Below are 21,033 nucleotides of genomic sequence, written 5' to 3'. Positions count from 1 at the left end.
TTTTTATATAAAGAAAGTAGAAAAAGGCAGACTACGGATAAATTAATGAAAATAAGAAATACCTAATCTATCATGTGATCTGTTACAGAAATTTAGCGAGAAATTCTCCGCATTACTTTTTTTTGTAAAGAAAGTAGACAAAGGCCGACTACGGATAAATTAATGAAAATAAGAAATACCTAATCTATCATGTGACGTCCTGTTACAGAAATCTAGCGGAAAATTCTCTGCATATGAATGTCTTTCGAGAAAGAATATGCATAATGCGATAAAAAAAATCAACTATGAAATTTTCCTCTCTATACATGTGCTTGGTCACCACAAACTCAAAATCTTGGCAAAGACTTTGTACCCTCTTCACATGGACCAACAATTAAGTGGAATATTAAAGCGCCGGTGATCATTGAAAGCTCAACAAACTATCACTTTCTAACTCAAATATTCGAATCCATAAACCTCAGTGTTTTAAAATCGGACCAGACTGACCGATCGGACCGGTTCGGCTGCGAACCGATGCTCAGTCCGGTCCGGTTCACCACTTAAAATCGCCGAGATGGTGAGCCGTTTAGAACCGGATGAACCGACTGGTTCGACCGGAAACCGGGAACCGGTTGAATCGGTTTTTTGAAATTTTCAGTTTTTTTTTAAAAATATTTTGTATCCAATGAGATTCGAACCATAGACCTCATGTATGTAAGTCCAACTCCGTTACCACTACACCACTTCAATTATTGCGGCATAATAATAACTTTAATTATTGTTATAATCAATGAGTAAATTTTCATTCATTCTATGATTAATTATTATTTTATAAATTGATTAATTCATTATAATTAATTATAATAAAATATGTTAATTAAATTTGTTATTTAATAAACTTTAATATTACTTTATTACACTAAATCAATATTGTCATATACATATATATAGGGATGTATTCATTTCCTTTTTGTATCTTTTGTTCTTTTTAACCTCAGTCCCACGATTTTGTCATCCGACGGTTAGATTGATGCCACGTGTCATTTAATAATGCAGATTTTCAGTTGAATAATGCACACCAACTAATAATGCATCATTATAGTGTAATAATGCAGATTTTCAGTTGAATAATGCACACCGACTAATAATGCACCATTATAGTGTAATAATGCAGATCATCACAACCATCCAATTCAAGGATCCAAGGGCTGTGATTAAAAAGAACATTGGACTGAAAAGCTGTGAAGGATCTTAACACACCCCTATATATATATAATTATATATAAGTTTTAATATATTAGGTATATATTTATATAATTTATATTTATATTTCTCCAAAATTTAATTATACTTATCCTTAAGTTTATAATATTTTATTTTCACTAAATTATATAAAAATATATATGAATTTGATCAAAATTACATTTTATTATATAATAAATTTGATATATTTATATAATATATATTTAATTACATATGTCAGTGGTTGGACCGATCTGACCAGTTGAACCGTGAACCAGTAGCTTCGTCGTTCGCTTGCCGATCCGATTTTTAAAACATGGTTAAACCCTATGCCAATTGTCGACCATAAATAAACTTCGTACCGCGACAGTCAAATTAGAGCAAACACCATAATTTTAGCAACATGACCACCCCTCTAATTTCCCCAACATCTAGAATCAGGCGTATGCCAAATGCACATAATCCTCCATCCAATGAGACATCCGCATTTAACTTTACTCTTCTTGCAAAAAAGGTCAAAACCTCAATCCTAAGGGCCCCTCACATCACACATCTCGGCCAGACAGTATTGTGAAGGGTGTCTAATCAGGATACGCAGTGGCCTACTAAGGGGGAGGGCCGTAACCCACAGTCCTGGCAGATGGACACCTCCCAATGCCTCACACTTATGTCCCAAAGATATTGCAGCTACACGACAGTAGTGAGAATCGATCCTTGCCCATTCTTGCAACTTTATCCCTCTAGAACCAACTGCCCTGCATCTTACAGACAACATCTATATTTTATTTTAGGTTATACGAATATAGGAGGCCTCCTACCCACAAGAGTAGGTGGCCTATCCACTCCACTACCCACTTCATCAACTAAACTAGCCATCTCCACATTCTTAACCATAGTAATGGTTCTTGCAATAAGTCCTTCCAAACTTACACGCTTGCACCATCTTATCCCACAGCCTAGAGTCACTTTCTTTGATGATTATTAAAGATGTAATAAAGGATCGTTGATAGAAGTTATTGTTTCTCCTTGCATAAAAGTCAAATTGCATTTGATGTTATTTGAAAAATGTAAATCATACTTAATTATTCTACGGATCAAATTTTAAAAGTGGACTATATGTATTTTAAACATATAAAAAAGTACTCCACTACTAGTAGGTATGAATTTTGTGGGACAAATTGAATAATTAAATAGAGAGTTTGCACGTTAGATCATTTAACGTTTTTTGCATAGTAAAAATACATGCATTAACACTATGGTACGATTTGAAGGAAATATTAGAGCGGTGGTGAGGATATCCCGGCGGACATCCCAAAAACACCTTCTGCCATGTCATACGGACATCCCACTGCGGATGCCACGTCATACGGACATCCCACTGCACAGTGGCGGACATCCCGACGGACTTCCCACAATAAAAATTCACAAATTAAACAATTTACGGAATTAAAATTTCGACACAAATATGAAAAAATGAAACCACTTTATTTAAAAAAATAAATAATTATTAAAAAAATTACATTGTTAAAAAAAAGAATCGCTATCGTGGTGATCCATTGTTCTTCGAAAAAAAAAGTATTTTAGAGAGAGATACTCGTTAATACAAGTGGTGTGAATGAAATGAAGTTCAACGATACGTATTTATAGAACTATTAAAAAAAAGAAATTAATGCAATACTCGGGACGTCCGCGCGGACGTCCGTGGGAGTCAACGCAATGGCGGACGTCCGCACGGACGTCGCGACGGATATCCGTGAAACGCCGCGGAACTCCGGTGTCCGCAGCGGATGTCCGTATCCGTGCCTCCCTTGCACAATGGCGGACGTCCCGATCGGACTTCCGGCGCGCCGGTCGGAATTCCGCCGGGACGGACGTCATTGCTAATGCTCTTAGCTAGCGATATACTACTATACGACTACGAGACTCAAAGAAGTAGAAATTCAGTTGAACAGAGACTCAACTAAAATTTTTATCATAAAACTCACAAAAGAGTTGAAAATTCAGAAATTCTTGATTCCATGATCAAAACAGGTAGCAAAAGCATCCATCCTCATCTTCGGCAAAGACATTCCAATCTCCAACCCTCCCTCCAAATCTCTAGCCTTACACAGCGACATTGCATACTTCTCCCCATCAATCGACAACACTTCCACCTTCCTCGCCCTCCCGAATCCAAAATCCATTCCATAGAGGTCCACTCTTGCCGATCCAGACACTCCCAACTTCATCTCAGCCACCTCCGCCGTTTCACTAATCCAATTCTCCGCATCTTCCAGAATCTTCTCCTTCTCACTTGATGGAGTACGTACTAAACAAGCCCAACAGCAGTAAAGCCCATCAGCCTAAAGCCCAAGAAAGAGTATCAGTTCGGCATGACTAAAGAGTATCAGTCCGGCATGACTAAAGAGTTCAGTTCGGCACAACCAAAGAGTTCGGCCCTAGCCTACAGCTCGGTAAAAGCCAACCAATCAAACTCTGCTCTCAGGTCGGCATCAAGCTCTACTCTCAGATCGGCAAAAGCTGCTCGGCAATAATTCAGCAGTTCGGTCTCAGTATTCGACCGAACTAGGAGATAGTGGACTCATGCAGGATTTCCACCTCCACTACACCCACGATCTATTTAGTGGTGTCAAGCAGTCATTAACTCATGCAGGATAGTGGACCCATGCAAGATCGCCACGATCTCCACGACATCCACTACCTAGTAAATGGTGCTGCATGCCACGATCTTGGTCCTTTGTATAAATAGAACCTAGATCAGATAGATAGGGTTAGACTCTCTCGCTCTCTAGAGATTAAATATAAAATAGCAAGTCTGTATTGTAAGCTGTAGAAAACAGATCAAGCAATACAACTCTGCCCTCTTTTCTTCCCGTGGACGTAGATTTACCTCAGTAAATCGAACCACGTAAATTCATTGTGTCGTGATCTTTATTCTCTACCAGCATTTACTAACATCAGAAATTCGCGGATTCATCACTGGCGCCGTCTGTGGGAAACAGAGAACCAAATTTGTGATAAAGCGAATTTTTGACCCTTTTTCCACCCCAAAAAAATGCATACCAGATCACACACTACCCGTAATACCGTTCGTAATAACCGTGAGGAAGCTAGTCCAGCTCGCAGGTCTGAAAAACGGCCTCGGGAGACATCTACCTCCGGTTCTCACGAAGAAGGAACAAGCCACTCCAGGAGAGATCGCACCGAGTCTTCCCAGCAGCCCGATTTAAATGAAGCTGTCAAGCTGTTCTTGGCCGAGAAGCAGGAGGAGTTCTTAACCTTCCTGCAGAAGAGCCAACAGCCGGAGAAGACAACGGCGGATTCTCCCTCCTCATCCAGACATGAAAGTCACTACCGCAGTAGTGACGTGTCTTCCAGGAGAAAGAATCCTCAACCCCGACATGTTCCTGTTCCTCCTCGGTACCGGAACCACAGGAGAACTCCATCTCCTCCGTACCGAAGAAATATCGGGTTCGCCATGTACGGAGCATTAAAGACTCCGTTCTCGGACGATATCACCCGAACTCCTTTGCCGCGGAACTACCGGACACCGTCAATGACTTATGACGGGCTAGTGGATCCTCATGACTTCTTAGGACGCTATCAATATAATATGGCGAACCAGGGTCTCAATGAGGTCCATATGTGCAAGCTGTTCCCCGAGCTGCTCATCGGGAACGCCAGAAGGTGGTTCGACAGCCTTCCTCAAGGCAGCATTAGATCCTACCGAGATCTAATGGATGCTTTCCACAGGAGGTTCTTTCAGAAAGCGGAAGCCCGAAGTACTTCGGCTCAGCTGCTTTCTATACGTCAAGGTTGCGACGAAAAGATCAGCGACTTCATGACGAGATTCCACAAGGAATGCCTACAAGTAGATGATCTCAACGATCTACTTGTCATTTCGGCATTCCAAAATGGAATCCTGCCCGGAGCTCTCTACAGAAAGCTCGTAGAATGCAGTCCGCAAACAGCTCAAGAGATGTGGGACATTGCGGACCAGTTCTCCCGTGCCGATGAGGCAGACCGTCGCAAACGGTCTTTAGACAGCTCATCCCGAGGAGACAGGAAGAAGCCCGATCATAGCGATCAGGGACATCCTCGCCGAACTCCTTTTGGCGATCAGGGACATCCTCGCCGAACTCCTTTCGAAAGGATTCAAAGGACTCCGGTGCAAGACCGATTGGGGCCACGTCTCAATCCTGAGAAGCCGCCCGCTCAGTTCGTACCATTGAACAAGTCAAGAGCGGAAATCTTCGAACTGCATTCCGATATGTTCGAAAAGCCAAGGCGGACGACGAAATCGGCCGCGCGCCGACCTCAGGATCAATATTGCTCCTTCCATCAAGACTACGGTCACGATACCGAGGAGTGCCGACATTTGGCTGCAGGTATTGATGCCCTTGTGAAAGCAGGGACGTTAAAAAAATACCAAAGCAAGCAGCCGAAAAAGAACAAAAAGCAGGGAGGTGCGAACTGCGCTCCTCAGGATCCGAAAAGGCAACAGGATCCCGAAGACGACAACGAGCCGCAATATGATGGAGTAATCCTAACTATTGACGCTCTCCCTGCCGGGAAGACTAAATCGTCTCTGAAGTCATAAAGCAGAAAAAGGCTTTTGACGAGCTCAAAAGTTATTTAGCCGAGCTTCCAATTCTCTCTGCTCCAACAGATGCCGAAGTGATTTTCTTATACTTAGCGGCATCCGATCAAACCATTAGCGCGGTGCTTGTACGAGAAGAAGGCCTAAAGCAGTTTCCCATCTACTTTACAAGCCGAGCATTAAGAGGTCCAGAAACAAGGTATCAACCTCTGGAAAAAATTGCTCTGGCGTTAGTAAATGCAGCAAGGAGACTGCGGCCATACTTCTATGCTCACAAGGTATGCGTCTTAACCGATCTGCCTCTTCGGCAAGTTTTGACCAAGCCAGAAGCATCAGGCAGAATCGCCAAATGGACCATAGAGCTGGGAGAACACTCAATCGAGTACCTACCTCGAAAAGCCATCAAGGGACAAGCCTTGGCAGATTTTCTTGCAGAGGCCAAGTTCGATAAAGCAATCCCTGTCATTGCCGAACAGAAAAATTCTGCCAATGCCGAACTAGCTCAGCCCTTGGAATCCGAAGAAGAGCCGCCGGACTGCTGGAGCGGATTCGTAGATGGAGCTTCGAATAAAACGGGAAGTGGAGCTGGTATTCTGCTTATCGCTCCCGATGGACACGAGGTAACCTATTCACTTCGGTTCTCATTCCCAACCACTAATAACGAAGCCGAATACGAAGCCCTCCTTGCCGGACTCCAGTTAGCGCAAAGTCTGCTCGTCAAATCTCTCAAAGTCCATTGTGATTCACAAGTCATAGTAAATCACATGTTGGGTACAAGTGAAGCTCGTGACGAGAGAATGAAGAAGTATTTGGACAAAGCGCAAAGCATCAGCCGAAGTTTCTCTTATTTTCGGATAATCCGCATTCCCAGAGCGGAAAATAGCCGAGCAGATACCTTAAGTAAGTTGGCCTCAGATCCGAGCTCAAAGGCGGAAGAATTAATGCATCGAAGCATTGATGAAGCCGAGGTACATTCAGTATCCAGCTCGCCGAACTGGATGACGCCGATCTTGCAGTATCTGGATCAAGGACAATTGCCCGAGGATAAGAGAGAAGCTCGGAAGATCACGTGCCGAGCACTTCGGTACGAACTTCATGAAGGAGTCCTCTTTAGAAAGTCTTACCTCCAGCCGTTATTGCGGTGCGTAGGACCAGAAGAGACGGACTACATCCTCAGAGAAGTTCATGAAGGATCGTGCGGTAGCCACATCGGAGCCAGAGCTTTAGCTAAAAAAGTTCTGAGATGGGGATATTATTGGCCAACCATGGTACAAGAGGCAGTGCAGCTCGTCAAGAAGTGTACGAAGTGCCAAATTCATGCAAATGTCCCAAGGATGCCGCAGACCGATCTATACACTATGCAAAGCCCTTGGCCTTTCATGCAATGGGGCATAGACATAGTGGGACCACTTCCTCAAGCTCCTCGGCAAATGAAATTCCTTATCGTTGCCGTGGACTACTTCACGAAGTGGGTGGAGGCTGAACCATTAGCTGCGATAACGAGCTCAAAGGCATTGGATTTCGTCTGGAAGAACATAGTGTGCCGATTTGGCATACCCCACATCCTCATCTCGGATAACGGGACTCAGTTCACCGACAAGACGTTCAAGAATTGGTGCCAAGAGCTGAATATTCAACAGCGGTTCACTTCGGTCTCTCATCCACAAGCAAACGGACAAACGGAGGTAACAAATCGTATCCTGGTGAAAGGGTTAAAAGCTCGGTTAGAACAAGCCAAAGGACAATGGGTAGAAAATCTCCCTCAAGTCCTATGGTCCTACCGAACTACACCCACAACCTCCAACGGTGAAACTCCGTACAGTCTTGTGTACGGCACTGAAGCCGTGATTCCGGTGGAGATCGGCATACCCAGTCCCCGAACTCTAAATTTCTCAGCAGAAATGAATGACGACGGACTGAGAGCCGAGCTAGATCTTGCCGAAGAAAGAAGAGAATTGGCATGCATAAAAGCAGCCAAGTACAAGGAGCAAGTAGCCCGGTATTACAACCAAAAGGTGAAGAAGCTGCAATTTCAAGTGGGAGATCTCGTCTTGAGAAACAACGAAGTAAGCCGAGCAGAAAAGCTGGGCAAGCTCGAACCCACATGGGAAGGTCCGTATCGGGTGTCAGAAGTCCTCGGCAAAGGGTCTTACAGATTGGCTCACATGTCAGGAGAACAGGTACCCCGAACATGGCACATTTCCAACCTCAAGAAGTTCCATTTGTAAGAGACAGTCTGGTCAGTCAGTCTTGAGTCCTGTTCGGTCAATGTGCTTTCTTTGGTTTGCTTGGTCTTTGTTTGTCTATGTGCGTTTTGTCTATGTGCGTTTTGTCTGTCTATGTGCGTGTCGTCTCTTACAAATGTTACTGAGGTATCTTGTTCTTCGAAGGCTGATCCCCTTCTTAGAACATATACAAGCCAACGATTGTGAGTCAAAGCTTCTAAAGAGGATACAAGACCACAATTCAGCTTAAATAAGCAGTTCGTCTGAAACGAGCTGCAATAAGCCAACGATTGTGAAGTCCAAGCTTCTAAAGAGGATACAAGACCGCAATTCAGCTTAAGAATCAAGCACTTCGTCTGAAACGAACTGCAACGAAAGTCCGATTCTCGCGATAAAACTTGCCTGAATTAGGACAAGGGAAAGTCCGATCCACGCGATAAAACTCGCCGAATTAGGACAAGGGAAAGTCCGATCCCCAAATTAGGACAACGGAAAGTCCGATCCGAGCGATAAAACTCGCCAAATTAGGACACAAGCTTAGTCCGGTCAAAGATGTTTATTTCATCAGACCAAAGACGAGTCCGGTCAAAGATGTTTATTTCATCAACCCAAAGACGAGTCCGGTCAAAGATGTTTATTTCATCAGACCAAAGACGAGTCCGGTCAAAGATGTTTATTTCATCAGACCAAAGACGAGTCCGGTCAAAGATGTTTATTTCATCAGACCAAAGACGAGTCCGGTCAAAGATGTTTATTTCATCAGACCAAAGACGAGTCCGGTCAAAGAAGAGTTCACTTCATAAGACCGAGGACAAACATCAACTTACCCCGTACCTTTATCCAGAATGCCGAAGTAATTCACTTCGCTTTCCGGGGGGGGTAGTGATGGAGTACGTACTAAACAAGCCCAACAGCAGTAAAGCCCATCAGCCTAAAGCCCAAGAAAGAGTATCAGTTCGGCATGACTAAAGAGTATCAGTCCGGCATGACTAAAGAGTTCAGTTCGGCACAACCAAAGAGTTCGGCCCTAGCCTACAGCTCGGTAAAAGCCAACCAATCAAACTCTGCTCTCAGGTCGGCATCAAGCTCTACTCTCAGATCGGCAAAAGCTGCTCGGCAATAATTCAGCAGTTCGGTCTCAGTATTCGACCGAACTAGGAGATAGTGGACTCATGCAGGATTTCCACCTCCACTACACCCACGATCTATTTAGTGGTGTCAAGCAGTCATTAACTCATGCAGGATAGTGGACCCATGCAAGATCGCCACGATCTCCACGACATCCACTACCTAGTAAATGGTGCTGCATGCCACGATCTTGGTCCTTTGTATAAATAGAACCTAGATCAGATAGATAGGGTTAGACTCTCTCGCTCTCTAGAGATTAAATATAAAATAGCAAGTCTGTATTGTAAGCTGTAGAAAACAGATCAAGCAATACAACTCTGCCCTCTTTTCTTCCCGTGGACGTAGATTTACCTCAGTAAATCGAACCACGTAAATTCATTGTGTCGTGATCTTTATTCTCTACCAGCATTTACTAACATCAGAAATTCGCGGATTCATCATCACTCAACCTCTCCCTAATCGCCTTCGCCACCGCCCTCGCTGCCGCAAACACCCCATCCTCCGCACCCAGCTCCACACGCCGCTCTCTCCCCAGTCCGTACGTTAAACAGTTCCCAAAGTAATTCTCTGGAACCACCGGCTCGATACGAGCTCGTAAATCGATTGCCGCCAGAAAAAACTCCAGGCGATCCCCGTTTTCGTCTCCGTCCTCTTCGACTGAACTCGTTTTTACGAAACAAGACCACACATAAGCTGCCATAGCTACAAAGGAAGATACGCTGCCTAAATCTGGATTGGCTGATTGAATCGAGAGCTTGAGCTTCTCCAGATCCGATTTGCTCAGAACGTACGTAGCTCGGACGCGATTAGTCGGCAGAGGAAAGGACGGCTGCGTGAATGGAAATGGTTTGATTTGGTTCCAGTAAAGAGCGTCCAATTTTGGAGGATAATTGAATAGAGATCTGTCGAATAGTGGCGGAGATTCAATTTCAGAGTTGGAGACCAAGGCCTCGTCAATTTTACAGATCGAAGACCAGCGCCGTAAGAAGGCGGCGATGGAGGTGGCGTCGCCGGCGGAGTGGTGGTTCGCGACGCCTAAGCAGAGTCCGCGACCGGGAAACAGAGTGACCTGCAGAGCTAGGACTTTGAGCAATTTGAAATCGAATTCGACGATCATCGGCGGCAAATTAGGGATTAGGTCGTAGAATTTATCCGAATCACGACCGTGGTTCGCGACGAGATCGTCGAAATCGTGGCTCGATTCGCAAACGGTTAGCGAGACAGAGTCGCCGGGGGTGTATCGGAGTTGTGGCAAATCGGCGGAGTTGAGAGGGTAGAAGATGGCGCCGGCGAGAGGGAAGAAGTGTTTGAGAGTTAGTGAGAGGGATTGTTTGAGTTTGGGAATGATTGATTCTGAGAAATGAGGCTTTGAGCAAGGGAATTCGTAGAAGAGGAGGCGCCGGATGGGGTGGAAAATTATCCATAAGATGTCGATGAAGGTGAGGGGCAGCGACTGCGCCGCGGCCGCTTGCGGCGGCGGAGCGATTTGGGATGTTTGGAGCAGGGCGGTCGTCATGGGCGGAGCGGAGTGCTAAAGTGGAGTATTATTTGCCTTTTATATATCGAAAAGCAGATAAAAAGATGCGGGAGGATCCTGCTGTGGGATAATGATAATGTGGCATGAAATGACCTAGTTTTACTTTCATTAATAACGTCAGCAGTAATTTTATTCTCAATTGATTGGATTTATAATAATTAATTCATTTCCTTCCTCTTTTCTACGTACATAAGTATTATGTACTATACTGAATTACTGATCAACTTTTTGTTCAAACTTTTTCTGTTGCCACAACTTTAAATGAATATTAATCTCAACAGTAATATTAAGCAATAGAAAAAGTTTGAACAAAAAGTTGATCAGTATAATATTATGTACATATGAAAAAGGAAGAAAATAAATTAATTATTATACATCGAATCAATTGAGAACAAAATTGCTGCGGAGATTATTAATAAAAGTAAAACTACGCCCGTTTCGTGCCACAACATTTGGTGTTGTGTTTATCCCCACAGCAGGAGATCCTCCCCAAAAAAGATTCAATGGTGGAGATGCGTACTTCTTCTATTTTTGTCTTTTCTTCTTAGATTTCTGCATTTTAGATAAGCACAACAAAGTCACTATAGTTTTCCAAATTTACTTTCTCACCAATTATTTTATTTGACAAAACAAATAATTTTTTATTAAAATTTACTGTAATTCAATAGTATTTCAATTTCTTTTAAACTCACCTTCATAATTTTAAAATTCGTTAATATTTCCCCTTCGTTGCATAATTCAATTTAATTGGGCCTAACGAGGCAAATGTATGGTCTGCGCTATGGCCTAGTATTATACTCCCTCCGTCCCGCACTACTTGCACTTATTTCCTTTCTGGGCGTCCCAAGTTATTTGCACTCTTTCCATTTTTAGTAACAATTTATACCTACAGCCGTAATTGTTGACTTTGTCTATCACTCATTCCTTAATCTCTGTGCCCAAAAGGAAAGGTGCGAGTAGTACGGGACGGAGGGAGTAATACATAACAGTGTTATCTAAAGAAAAACCATTGGATTCTTGTTTTATATATTTACAAGGAAGTATACAATTTAAATAGAATGCGCATTGTGTTGTGCGGATTTAGTAATAAAAGTTGAAATGGCTGTAAATATTTTAATGTCATTATCGGTGCTCGTGCGTATGTTGACTTTTCCGTATAATATGAAGTAGACTAGTACATGGAGAGTAGCTAATTATTATCACAAACCAGATATCCAATTTCTTTATTCAATCATCTCACTTAATCTTCATCTTTTCTCATTTTATTTCTTCATTATTTACAGCAAAGAAGACTTGCAATATCTGCCTCTTTAAGTAGATACAAAGACGAGAGTGTGAGCTTGGTAAGTTTGGAACGACAAAAAAGTACATCAAATATTGTTGGCATATTAAATTATCACCCTTTATTTAAAAATGAGCACTCATGGAGTACTATGTTCCTACTTATATTTTTATTCTTCTTCTTCAGCTGTAATTTTTAATTAGATTTTCCGAATTTCTGCCATTTACAATTCTTTTCCTAAATTTGCATCTAGAGTTTTTCCAAAGGTACTTATATTTGATAATGCGAATAAGTATACAATGGCTGACAATTAGGAGAATGTGATATGAGGCCATTCAATCTTTAGTCGACCATATGTGCAGTCAAGTACGAGTTGAGTGACTTGGACAGACCCAAAAAATACACTTTAGGTTCGCGGCTAGCATTAGCCCAAGCTGAGTTAACATACATGTTAGGATCATCGACTAGAATTATATACACCTTCCAACTTCCCTTACTCATCCGATGTGGGATATGTTTGTAATCCAACAAACATCCCCTCAAACCGAGACCACATCGGGAATGACCCACGTTTGTGTCGACTGCGTTCCCGATGTGGTCTCGGTTTGAGGGGAGGTTTGTTGGGTTACAAACCTATCCCACATCGGATGAGTGAGGGAAGTTGTGAAGCGCTGTGCCATTTCCCCTACGCCGCGCTCCACTCCTCCGGCCTCTCCCACTCACCTTCTTCGACATTCCCTAGCTCTTCTTCTCCCCATCTCAGCCCATTTTCTTCTTCGCCTCCGCCTCTGCAGCCGCCGTGCCAAAGCTCAAGAACTCTCTCTCGCCCTCGCCCACTTCTTCCCCCTCGCCGGAAAATTGGTCGTCCCCGCCTCGAGTATAATGAGACCGACTCCGTTCTCCTGATCGTAGCCGCGGCGGCGTGTTCAAGAATCTCGCCGGGAACCAGGCGATTTCCGGCGCCTGGTGCCGGAAAAGGGCGGCGGAGACGGTCCGGATTTGGCTGTTCAAATCACTGTTTTCCCCGAAATGGGAATCAGCATTGGATGGGCGCTGCGAAATGGGAGACACGTGGCGTCCCACGATAGGTCAGTGATCCTTGACACTAGTGGGCTGAGGTCATTGTTCTTGACTGAGTTTTGGAAATTGAAAAATAAAAGAAAAGAATCAAATTATAAAAGTAGTAATGATATTGTAAGAGCTACATTTGTATTGGGCGCAAAAGAAATGGGAGAGATGAAGAAGTTGAATGTGGAGCGAGAAATTGGATATCCGAGTGGGAGGAGTTGCGGGAGTCGGAGCTCCATATTACGGTGAGAAATTGGACTTGAATGATCTGGATTTCGGGTGGGGAAGAAGAGCGAGCGCTCAACTTTCGATTCATAATCATAATGCTAATGCAATCTCTCTAACTGAAAGTAGACAGGTTATTGAAATTGGTGTCGCTTTCACCACATTCTTTAATAAGGAGGTATGAATCACATCTTTGTATAATTAAAGTCAAATTTGAAAAAAAATCAGATTTCTGTGTGGGAGGGTTCTATTAATTAGAATGTTCTCATTTTTAAAAGTGAAACGGACCCATTAAACATAAACATGTTATATTCGTTTTTAAATTTGGGATCCAATGTTGTACTCGATCGTTGATTTTCAAAATTTAATCATTTTCATTCATATTCCGAGATAGTATGTTGAAAAATTAATAAGTATACTTAATAAATAGTACTAAATGAACAAAAATACAAACAAATAAATATATTCCCGTGGCACTTTGTGAACCTGTTGCCTATTAATATTATATTTTGTCTTTTACTATTATCAGTATGTACATCATATTTATTTGATATTTTATCATTACAAGAAACATAATATACCAAAAAGTTGGCGGCTAATTATTAAAATTATGGCGCTGCAAACAATTTCCAAAATGCAGCCACATCAATAAACCAAAAGTCTATAAAATGAAGATCAAGCATTATGTCTTGAGTTTTTTTACTATCATTCTACAGCAACACAGAAAGTATAATGGTGGGAAAGAGAAATTTAACAACACCACAACGCAATGCAGTTGTGCAGTTCCTACTTCGAGCATCCGTCAACGGCAAACCAAAGAGGGGCATGTTCAAGGCCGCTGAAGAAAAATTCAACATATCTCGAACATCAATATATCGGTATTGGCAAGCTGCGAAGAAGCAACAAGAACAAGGAGAAACAATTAACTCAGTCAGCGGCAAAATAACAAAAGGATCAAGGTGCAAACGTGTTACTCTTGATTTAGCTTTGCTTTCTTCTCTACATTACACAAAAAGAGGGTCAATCAGATCATTTGCAGTGGGTTTGCAATGTAGTAAGACAACTGTAGGGAGATGGGTTGATGCCGGACTGATCAGAGCACACACATCAGCAATTAGGCCAGATTTAACAGCCCCGAATAAGCTTCTAAGGTTAAGATTCACATTAGATGCCTTAGAACTAGACAAGGTATGCAACCAAATCAAGTTTAGGAATATGAGTAACACTATACACATTGATGAGAAGTGGTTTTACATGTCCCAAGCATCACGCAGATTTTATTTAGCACCTGAAGAAGATGAGCCACATAGGAGTTGTCAAAACAAGAATTTCATACAAAAAATTATGTTTATGTGTGCTGTGGCAAGACCTTTATTCGCAGATAATGGTGATGTATTGTTTGATGGGAAAATTGGAATATTTCCCTTCACTGTTCAAGTACCAGCACAAAGAAAGAACAAGAATAGAGATGCGGGCACAATAGAAACTAAAGCTATTCAAAGCATCAACAAAAATGTGATCAAGGACTGCATGATTAATAAGGTAATAAAATGGGGGATGATAGGTTATGTTATGTATGCTTGATTATTTGAATATCCATTTTCTGAATGCATTTACTATATGCATGCAGATAATTCCAACCATTATATCTAAATGGCCAAAAGATGCATCCAAAGACATTTTTATACAGCAGGACAATGCAAGACCACATATCATGGATACAGATCCAGAATTCAGGGCAGCTGCATCACAATCTGGTTTCAACATCAGAATGGTCCAGCAACCCCCTAATTCCCCAGATACCAATGTCAATGATTTAGGGTGGTTCCGATCCATACAATCACTTCAAGTGCAGACTGCATGCAAGACAGTGGATGATCTAGTTAAGGCTGTTGAGAAATCATTTGAAGAGTTAAGCCCCACAACACTAAACAATGTATTCTTAAGTTTGCAGGGTTGTTTTATAGAGATAATGAAGAACAAAGGACATAACAGGTACAAGCTACCACATTTGGGGAAAGAAGCACTGATAAGAAGACAGGAACTACCGCAAAACCTGGTAGTCCCTTCTGAGTTGGCAATACAATGCATTTCACACCATAGTGAGATGGACTACTGTGAGGGAAATGGAAGGATAATGCATGCTCTGGGTATGACTCAGGGTGACAATACATAAGAAGCTAGAACTGAAGGGTGTGTGGCAGTGTGCACATTTTTTGTAAGTCTCACATGTCATTATGCATATTTTTGTAAGTCACACATGACATTATGCATATTTTTGTAAGCTACACATGACATTATGCACATTTTTTGTAAGCTACACATGACATTATGCACATTTTTTGTAAGTAACTTAATGGACGCTTCCTGGATATTCCTACCATCTGCTTGTTCAACTATGTTTCTTACTTGGAATCTCTTTATTGCTTTGTCTTAATGCAAAAATCAGCATAAATACAATTTCTCTGATAAGAGTACATACTAATCTTGTTTTTAATAAACCAAAAGATTGCAATCAGATGTGATCTGTAAAGGAGTAACAATTTCTGAATGAATTAGAAAATGAGAGACAAGAGATTATAAAGTTAAAGAACTAAAAAAAGTACCAAAATTTCATGTTTAGGTTTTTACTGAATTCTAATTTTGCATTTCGTCTACCAAACATGTTATATTTTCAATTGGGAATAAGCATTGACGAGAAGAAACATCAAACATAGAAACCAATATGCATCTGCCTATTTCGAGTCCTCACTAAAATTTCAAGGCGTAATCAAATCAATTTCACCAAAGTAATTTCGATCACCATTCTCAATTGCTCAATAAAAATGTAAACAAAACACAGAATTACAAACACAGATCAATAAGAGACGCATCCAGAAAACAGAGGTGCATCACGAAAATCAAGCATTAATTCAGAAATTTAAGTTAATAGAGAAATTAAGAGCAAATTAGGACTGACCTGTGGAAGACGATCGATGACTGAAATCCTGGAGGCGAACGGGGAAATCAAGCGGCGAGAAAGGTGAATCAGACATTGTGAAGTGTTCCCGTCTTCGGAGGAGCAGGGGAAAGCGGGAAGCTTTGTCATCGTCGGAGGCCTGGCGGCGCAGGGTCGTCGGAGGCTTGGCGGCGGAGAAATTAAGCCATCGTCTGGGAGAATCGAGGGTAGACGGAAAGTCATTGTAGAGTAGGTAGGGTAGGGTAGGGTATGCTAGGGTTTTTTTTATTTTTTAATGCTTAATGAACTTAATTAGTGAGCCTTAATTAGTAATTAAAATTCTCTGATTTTTTCCTTTTAAGGAAATGTTGCATTTTTAGTGGGACGTCCCAAAAAGGAAAACGTTGCATTTCTAATGGGATAGAGGGAGTATATAATTCAAGGAAGGAAGGGACCATGGGTATAATGATGAAAGCCTCATGGTAGGTTTTCTCCTTTATAACACATCTGAGTTATCACACACATTTCAGCCAACCAATCTACATATATATATATCAATAATTTTAATGCATTAATTTCCTGAATATCTCACATAACATTAAAACCAGAACATTTGAAAATAATTTGCACTAATTAAAATTTTATTTTTGAATTCACTCGTCGGCTGAATAAAGAAGAATATTCTAGAAATAAGTTAATATAGTCCCTTTATTCATTGGAGGGTCATAACGTTTTCCCTGAAAGAGACTTTGGCTGTATTGTACTGAATATTTGTACTATATCCCAATTCATCAGTGTTTTATTTCGAAAATTAATATATTCATTATTTCCAAGTTCAGGTAACACTGTTTATATAATTTATGTAAATTCATGAAAAGTCAAAAGAATTGTCATAGTCTTGCATTTGATAACAAAATGTTAACTAGTCATTTCTATCGAAATATAGTTTTTAAGTTGAAACTTCTATTTTTAACATATAAACTTATGCTTCGTGTTACACATTTACTACCAAACTATTACTATAAGACTAAATGCCAAAATTGGTCCTGAACATATAGCCATTTTACGATTTTGGTCCTAAACATTATCTTTTGGATTTTTTGGTCCTGCACATATGGACATTTGATCATTTTGGTCTTGCACATATGGAAATTTGATCATTTTGGTCCCCCGTCAACATTTTCGTTAAAAACTAACGGTCAACATTATCTTTTGGATTTTTTGGTCCTGCACATATGGATATTTGATCATTTTGGTCCTGAACATATGGAATTTTGATCATTTTGGTCCTCCGTCAACATTTTCGTTAAAAACTAACGGTCAACGGCCGATTTTTGACTAAAACAATGGGTTGGGTCGGGTCGTGTTTGGGTCGGGTTTGAGTTACACGTTAAGAAAAAAAATAATTATTTTTTATTAATTAAAAAAATTATAAAACTTTAATTTTTAGTTATTTTTGTTGATTAAAAATATTATAACGACTAAAACATGATGTTATTATACGATTTAAACATGATATTACACAATAAAATAAAAAATTACCAAATTAAAATAATCATTTTTTAATCAAAATATTAAAATTAAAGTATATTAATATTAAATCTATATAATAAAATTAAATAATTAAAAAATTATTTTTAATAAAATCTAAGCATAATATTTTCTTCAAATTCATGAAAAAATTAATTAAAAAATACTATACTTTAATTTTATTAATTAAAAAATATTAATTAATTTTTTAAGAATATTATGCTTAGATTTTAACGAAAATATTATGCTTAAATTTTAAGAAAATTTTATTTTTTTCTTAACGTATAACCCAAACCCGACCCAAACACGACCCGACCCAACCCATTGTTTTAGTCAAAAATCGGCCGTTGACCGTTAGTTTTTAACGAAAATGTTGACGGAGGACCAAAATGATCAAAATTCCATATGTGCAGGACCAAAATGATCAAATGTCCATATGTGCAGGACCAAAAAATCCAAAAGATAATGTTGACCGTTAGTTTTTAACGGAAATATTGACGGAGGACCAAAATGATCAAATGTCCATATGTACAGGACCAAAAAATCCAAAAGATAATGTTTATGACCAAAATCGTAAAATGGCTATATGTTCAGGACCATATTTGGCCTTTACTCTTACTATAATTTATAAGTATCTTAGATGATATCATCAATTACTGAATTTGGAGTTATGCCTAACTAAATCAGGATTTATATAAATAAAAACTAGAGTAATTAAGTTAACTATCCGATAAAATATACAACAACATACTCAAAATTTAAGTCCCGTTTGCATTTTATGCATTTTGAATCACATTAGAACAAACTACGTACTAAGTACTATGCAATTAGATAATTAATTTTCGACTTCCATGTAGGAATAATTGAGTGTTTGGCCTACTTTAGTATAGAGAATGCATAAAATATTTCAAGCGCTTTTATAATTCTGTAAGTTGTAAAAAAGTTTGAATAATTTAACTTATACACTGGAAAGAGAATTGTGAATTAGAGAAATAAAATGAAAGGTACATAAAATTGAAAGTATATAAATATTAAAAATAAATTATAATGGTACAATTATTGATGTACAAATTATAGATTAGGAAAAGAAAAATTGAACTGGTGACTTTACTAGCTGTTTAATCTTTCATATATAAGCTTATTTTGGTAAACAATTTTCAACAATTTATAAGTTATTTAGGAGGTTGCAATTTCAGCCAAACATCCTACTATTTGTGGGTCTGAATTCTGATTCGGGCTAAATTACAAATATCTAAAGTCGTACTATATTTTTAACCTATAAATAAGAGTTTCGGCATTATTCGTGCATTTGTAAAAAAATCGCTGAAATTTCCATTAATAAAAAAATCAAATATACAAGATAATAATTAAATAGAGATAAAAATACAAATTTAGAATTAATAATGTGTGGGTGGGCCGTTTCAGAAACTAAGCCCGAATAATACTCACTGGATCCACTATACCCGAAACCCATTTATCTCAAACAAATTCTCCTTTCTCAACCCTTTTCATTTCAATCGATCTCGCTAGTCTCTACTGTCATCCAATTTCGCCGTCTCTGATTTTCCAACATCTGCAATTCAGGTTGGGATCATTCTCTCTTTCGATTATTAATTATTTTTTTTTAATATCCGTGAAGCGAATTCGTTTTCAGTTAGGGTTTGTTACTTTGGTCTCGATTAATTTATGAGTTTTTTTAGCTTCCCGAATCTGGATTTCTAAACTTTCAATAATACTCCTGATTGTTGATCCGTTATCTGCTGTGTTAATGGAATGAATCCTTCCGTCTAGAAATAGATCTTTTATTGTCGTCGTCATTTCCCAGATCGATCCTTCACTAGAGATGCTGAGTTTGATTTTGACCTGGAATATCCGTTTTTCGTTTCTTTTCATTTTTGGTGATTTCTGTGTTTTGTGCTTTAGGCGAAATTGCGGAGACCTTGTTGGTTGTTTAGGTAATTTTGCCTAAATAGATGAACTTTTACACCCATTTCTGGTGTTGGACATGAACTAAAAAAGTTGCTTTAAAATACATTAACTTTCATGCTTGAACAAAAATGAGTGAAAATGTAGGTCTTTATGCACAGTTTACCCTTGTCTTTAATACATTTTCGTTGGCCTTCTTCAAGCATGAGTTCTTGAAGATTAGCACTTGTGTGGTTGTGATAATTGGTGTCAATTGCGATGAATATTTTAAAATGCACTTTGCAACAATTTTGAATCAAAGAGAGCATTTCATCTTTGTCTGCAGCTGAAAGCCTTTAGCATGAAGTTAATTTGGACATGTTAACTGATCATGCTACAGACTGTTTTCTGATTTAATATTTTGAGCTCTATTAATATGAGTCTTGATCCTACACTATATTTGAAAATAGGCAATTTTTTTGTGTTGCTTTGGTATTCTGCAATGAAAAAGTTATTTCCCTGTACAGCCATTAGTTACATAGTGATGATCATGCAGGATGTCTGAGGAACCATTTAGGCCGAGAGCGAAGCTCATTGAGAAGCAAAAACTTTTCCAGAGCATTCACAAACACATCCATTTGAAGCAGCCGACGGATAAGATCACATCGGTTGCCATTCCTTTGGCTTTGGCTAGCACCTCCTTGTTTCTTATTGTGAGTCCATCTCCCAGTTACCGTCTCCTCTCATTCCTTTATCATGCTTGTGTTTTAATGGGCAACTGTATCTGTGTTTTCAGGGAAGAGGGATATATAACATGTCTCATGGGATCGGGAAGAAGGAATGAGGAAATACCTTCTTTTCAGTGAGGATCCTGATGGAAGTTCTTTTTTTTTCTTTTTGCAAGTTTTTGATCTAGAAACATTTTTCTTGATCACTTTGCATCTGCATTCTTTCATTCTAATAATTTCTGAATGCAGACCATTTGACTATTGAATGTACCTTCTTATGCCATTTGTGGATAGCATTCCATTTCTGTTTGCTTGATTTGACAGAGGATCGAAAGTTCAAGAATATATTAAATTTAAGTATATGGCAAATTGTTTCAAATAATGATCAGACTTGTCATATTGCGGATTAATCATTAGTATGGCAAGTTGAAATGGCAAATCAATATCATTAAAGTGACAATTGTATAAAAAAATAGAATAATTAAAAATTTGTTGATTTAAAAGGCAACTGACAATCATATAAAAAGTTAAAAAAACTAAAAAGAAAACAATTTCTTTGGTTATGTGCAAAATAAAAAATGTAAGTGAAAATTCATTAGATGTAATGTAGTTAATCTTTAGCAACAATGTATGCCTCAATGAAACA

The 21,033-nt window shown here is 39.5% G+C and overlaps 2 protein-coding genes across 2 annotated transcripts; one reads left to right on the top strand and one right to left on the bottom strand.

Annotated features, from left to right (window-relative positions):
• Nucleotides 1-3,025: 3,025 nt before the first annotated feature.
• LOC121802934 (anthocyanidin 3-O-glucoside 6''-O-acyltransferase-like) lies at nt 3,026-10,763 on the bottom strand. Its single transcript, XM_042202630.1, has 2 exons — nt 9,619-10,763; nt 3,026-3,514 (listed from the first exon to the last, which is right to left on the bottom strand). Exons 1-2 carry the CDS (start codon nt 10,688-10,690, stop codon nt 3,222-3,224), a joined length of 1,365 nt encoding a protein of 454 aa, XP_042058564.1. The 5' UTR covers nt 10,691-10,763; the 3' UTR covers nt 3,026-3,221.
• A 3,255-nt stretch (nt 10,764-14,018) lies between these two features.
• LOC121803719 lies at nt 14,019-20,503 on the top strand. Its single transcript, XM_042203346.1, has 4 exons — nt 14,019-14,828; nt 14,917-15,281; nt 20,216-20,372; nt 20,456-20,503. Exons 1-4 carry the CDS (start codon nt 14,019-14,021, stop codon nt 20,501-20,503), a joined length of 1,380 nt encoding a protein of 459 aa, XP_042059280.1.
• The last annotated feature ends 530 nt before the right edge of the window (nt 20,504-21,033 follow it).

The sequence above is a fragment of the Salvia splendens genome, chromosome 5 (genome assembly GCF_004379255.2).
Source record: "Salvia splendens isolate huo1 chromosome 5, SspV2, whole genome shotgun sequence".
NCBI classification, from domain to species: Eukaryota; Viridiplantae; Streptophyta; class Magnoliopsida; order Lamiales; family Lamiaceae; genus Salvia; species Salvia splendens.
This window is presented reverse-complemented; position numbering and strand designations above follow the sequence as displayed.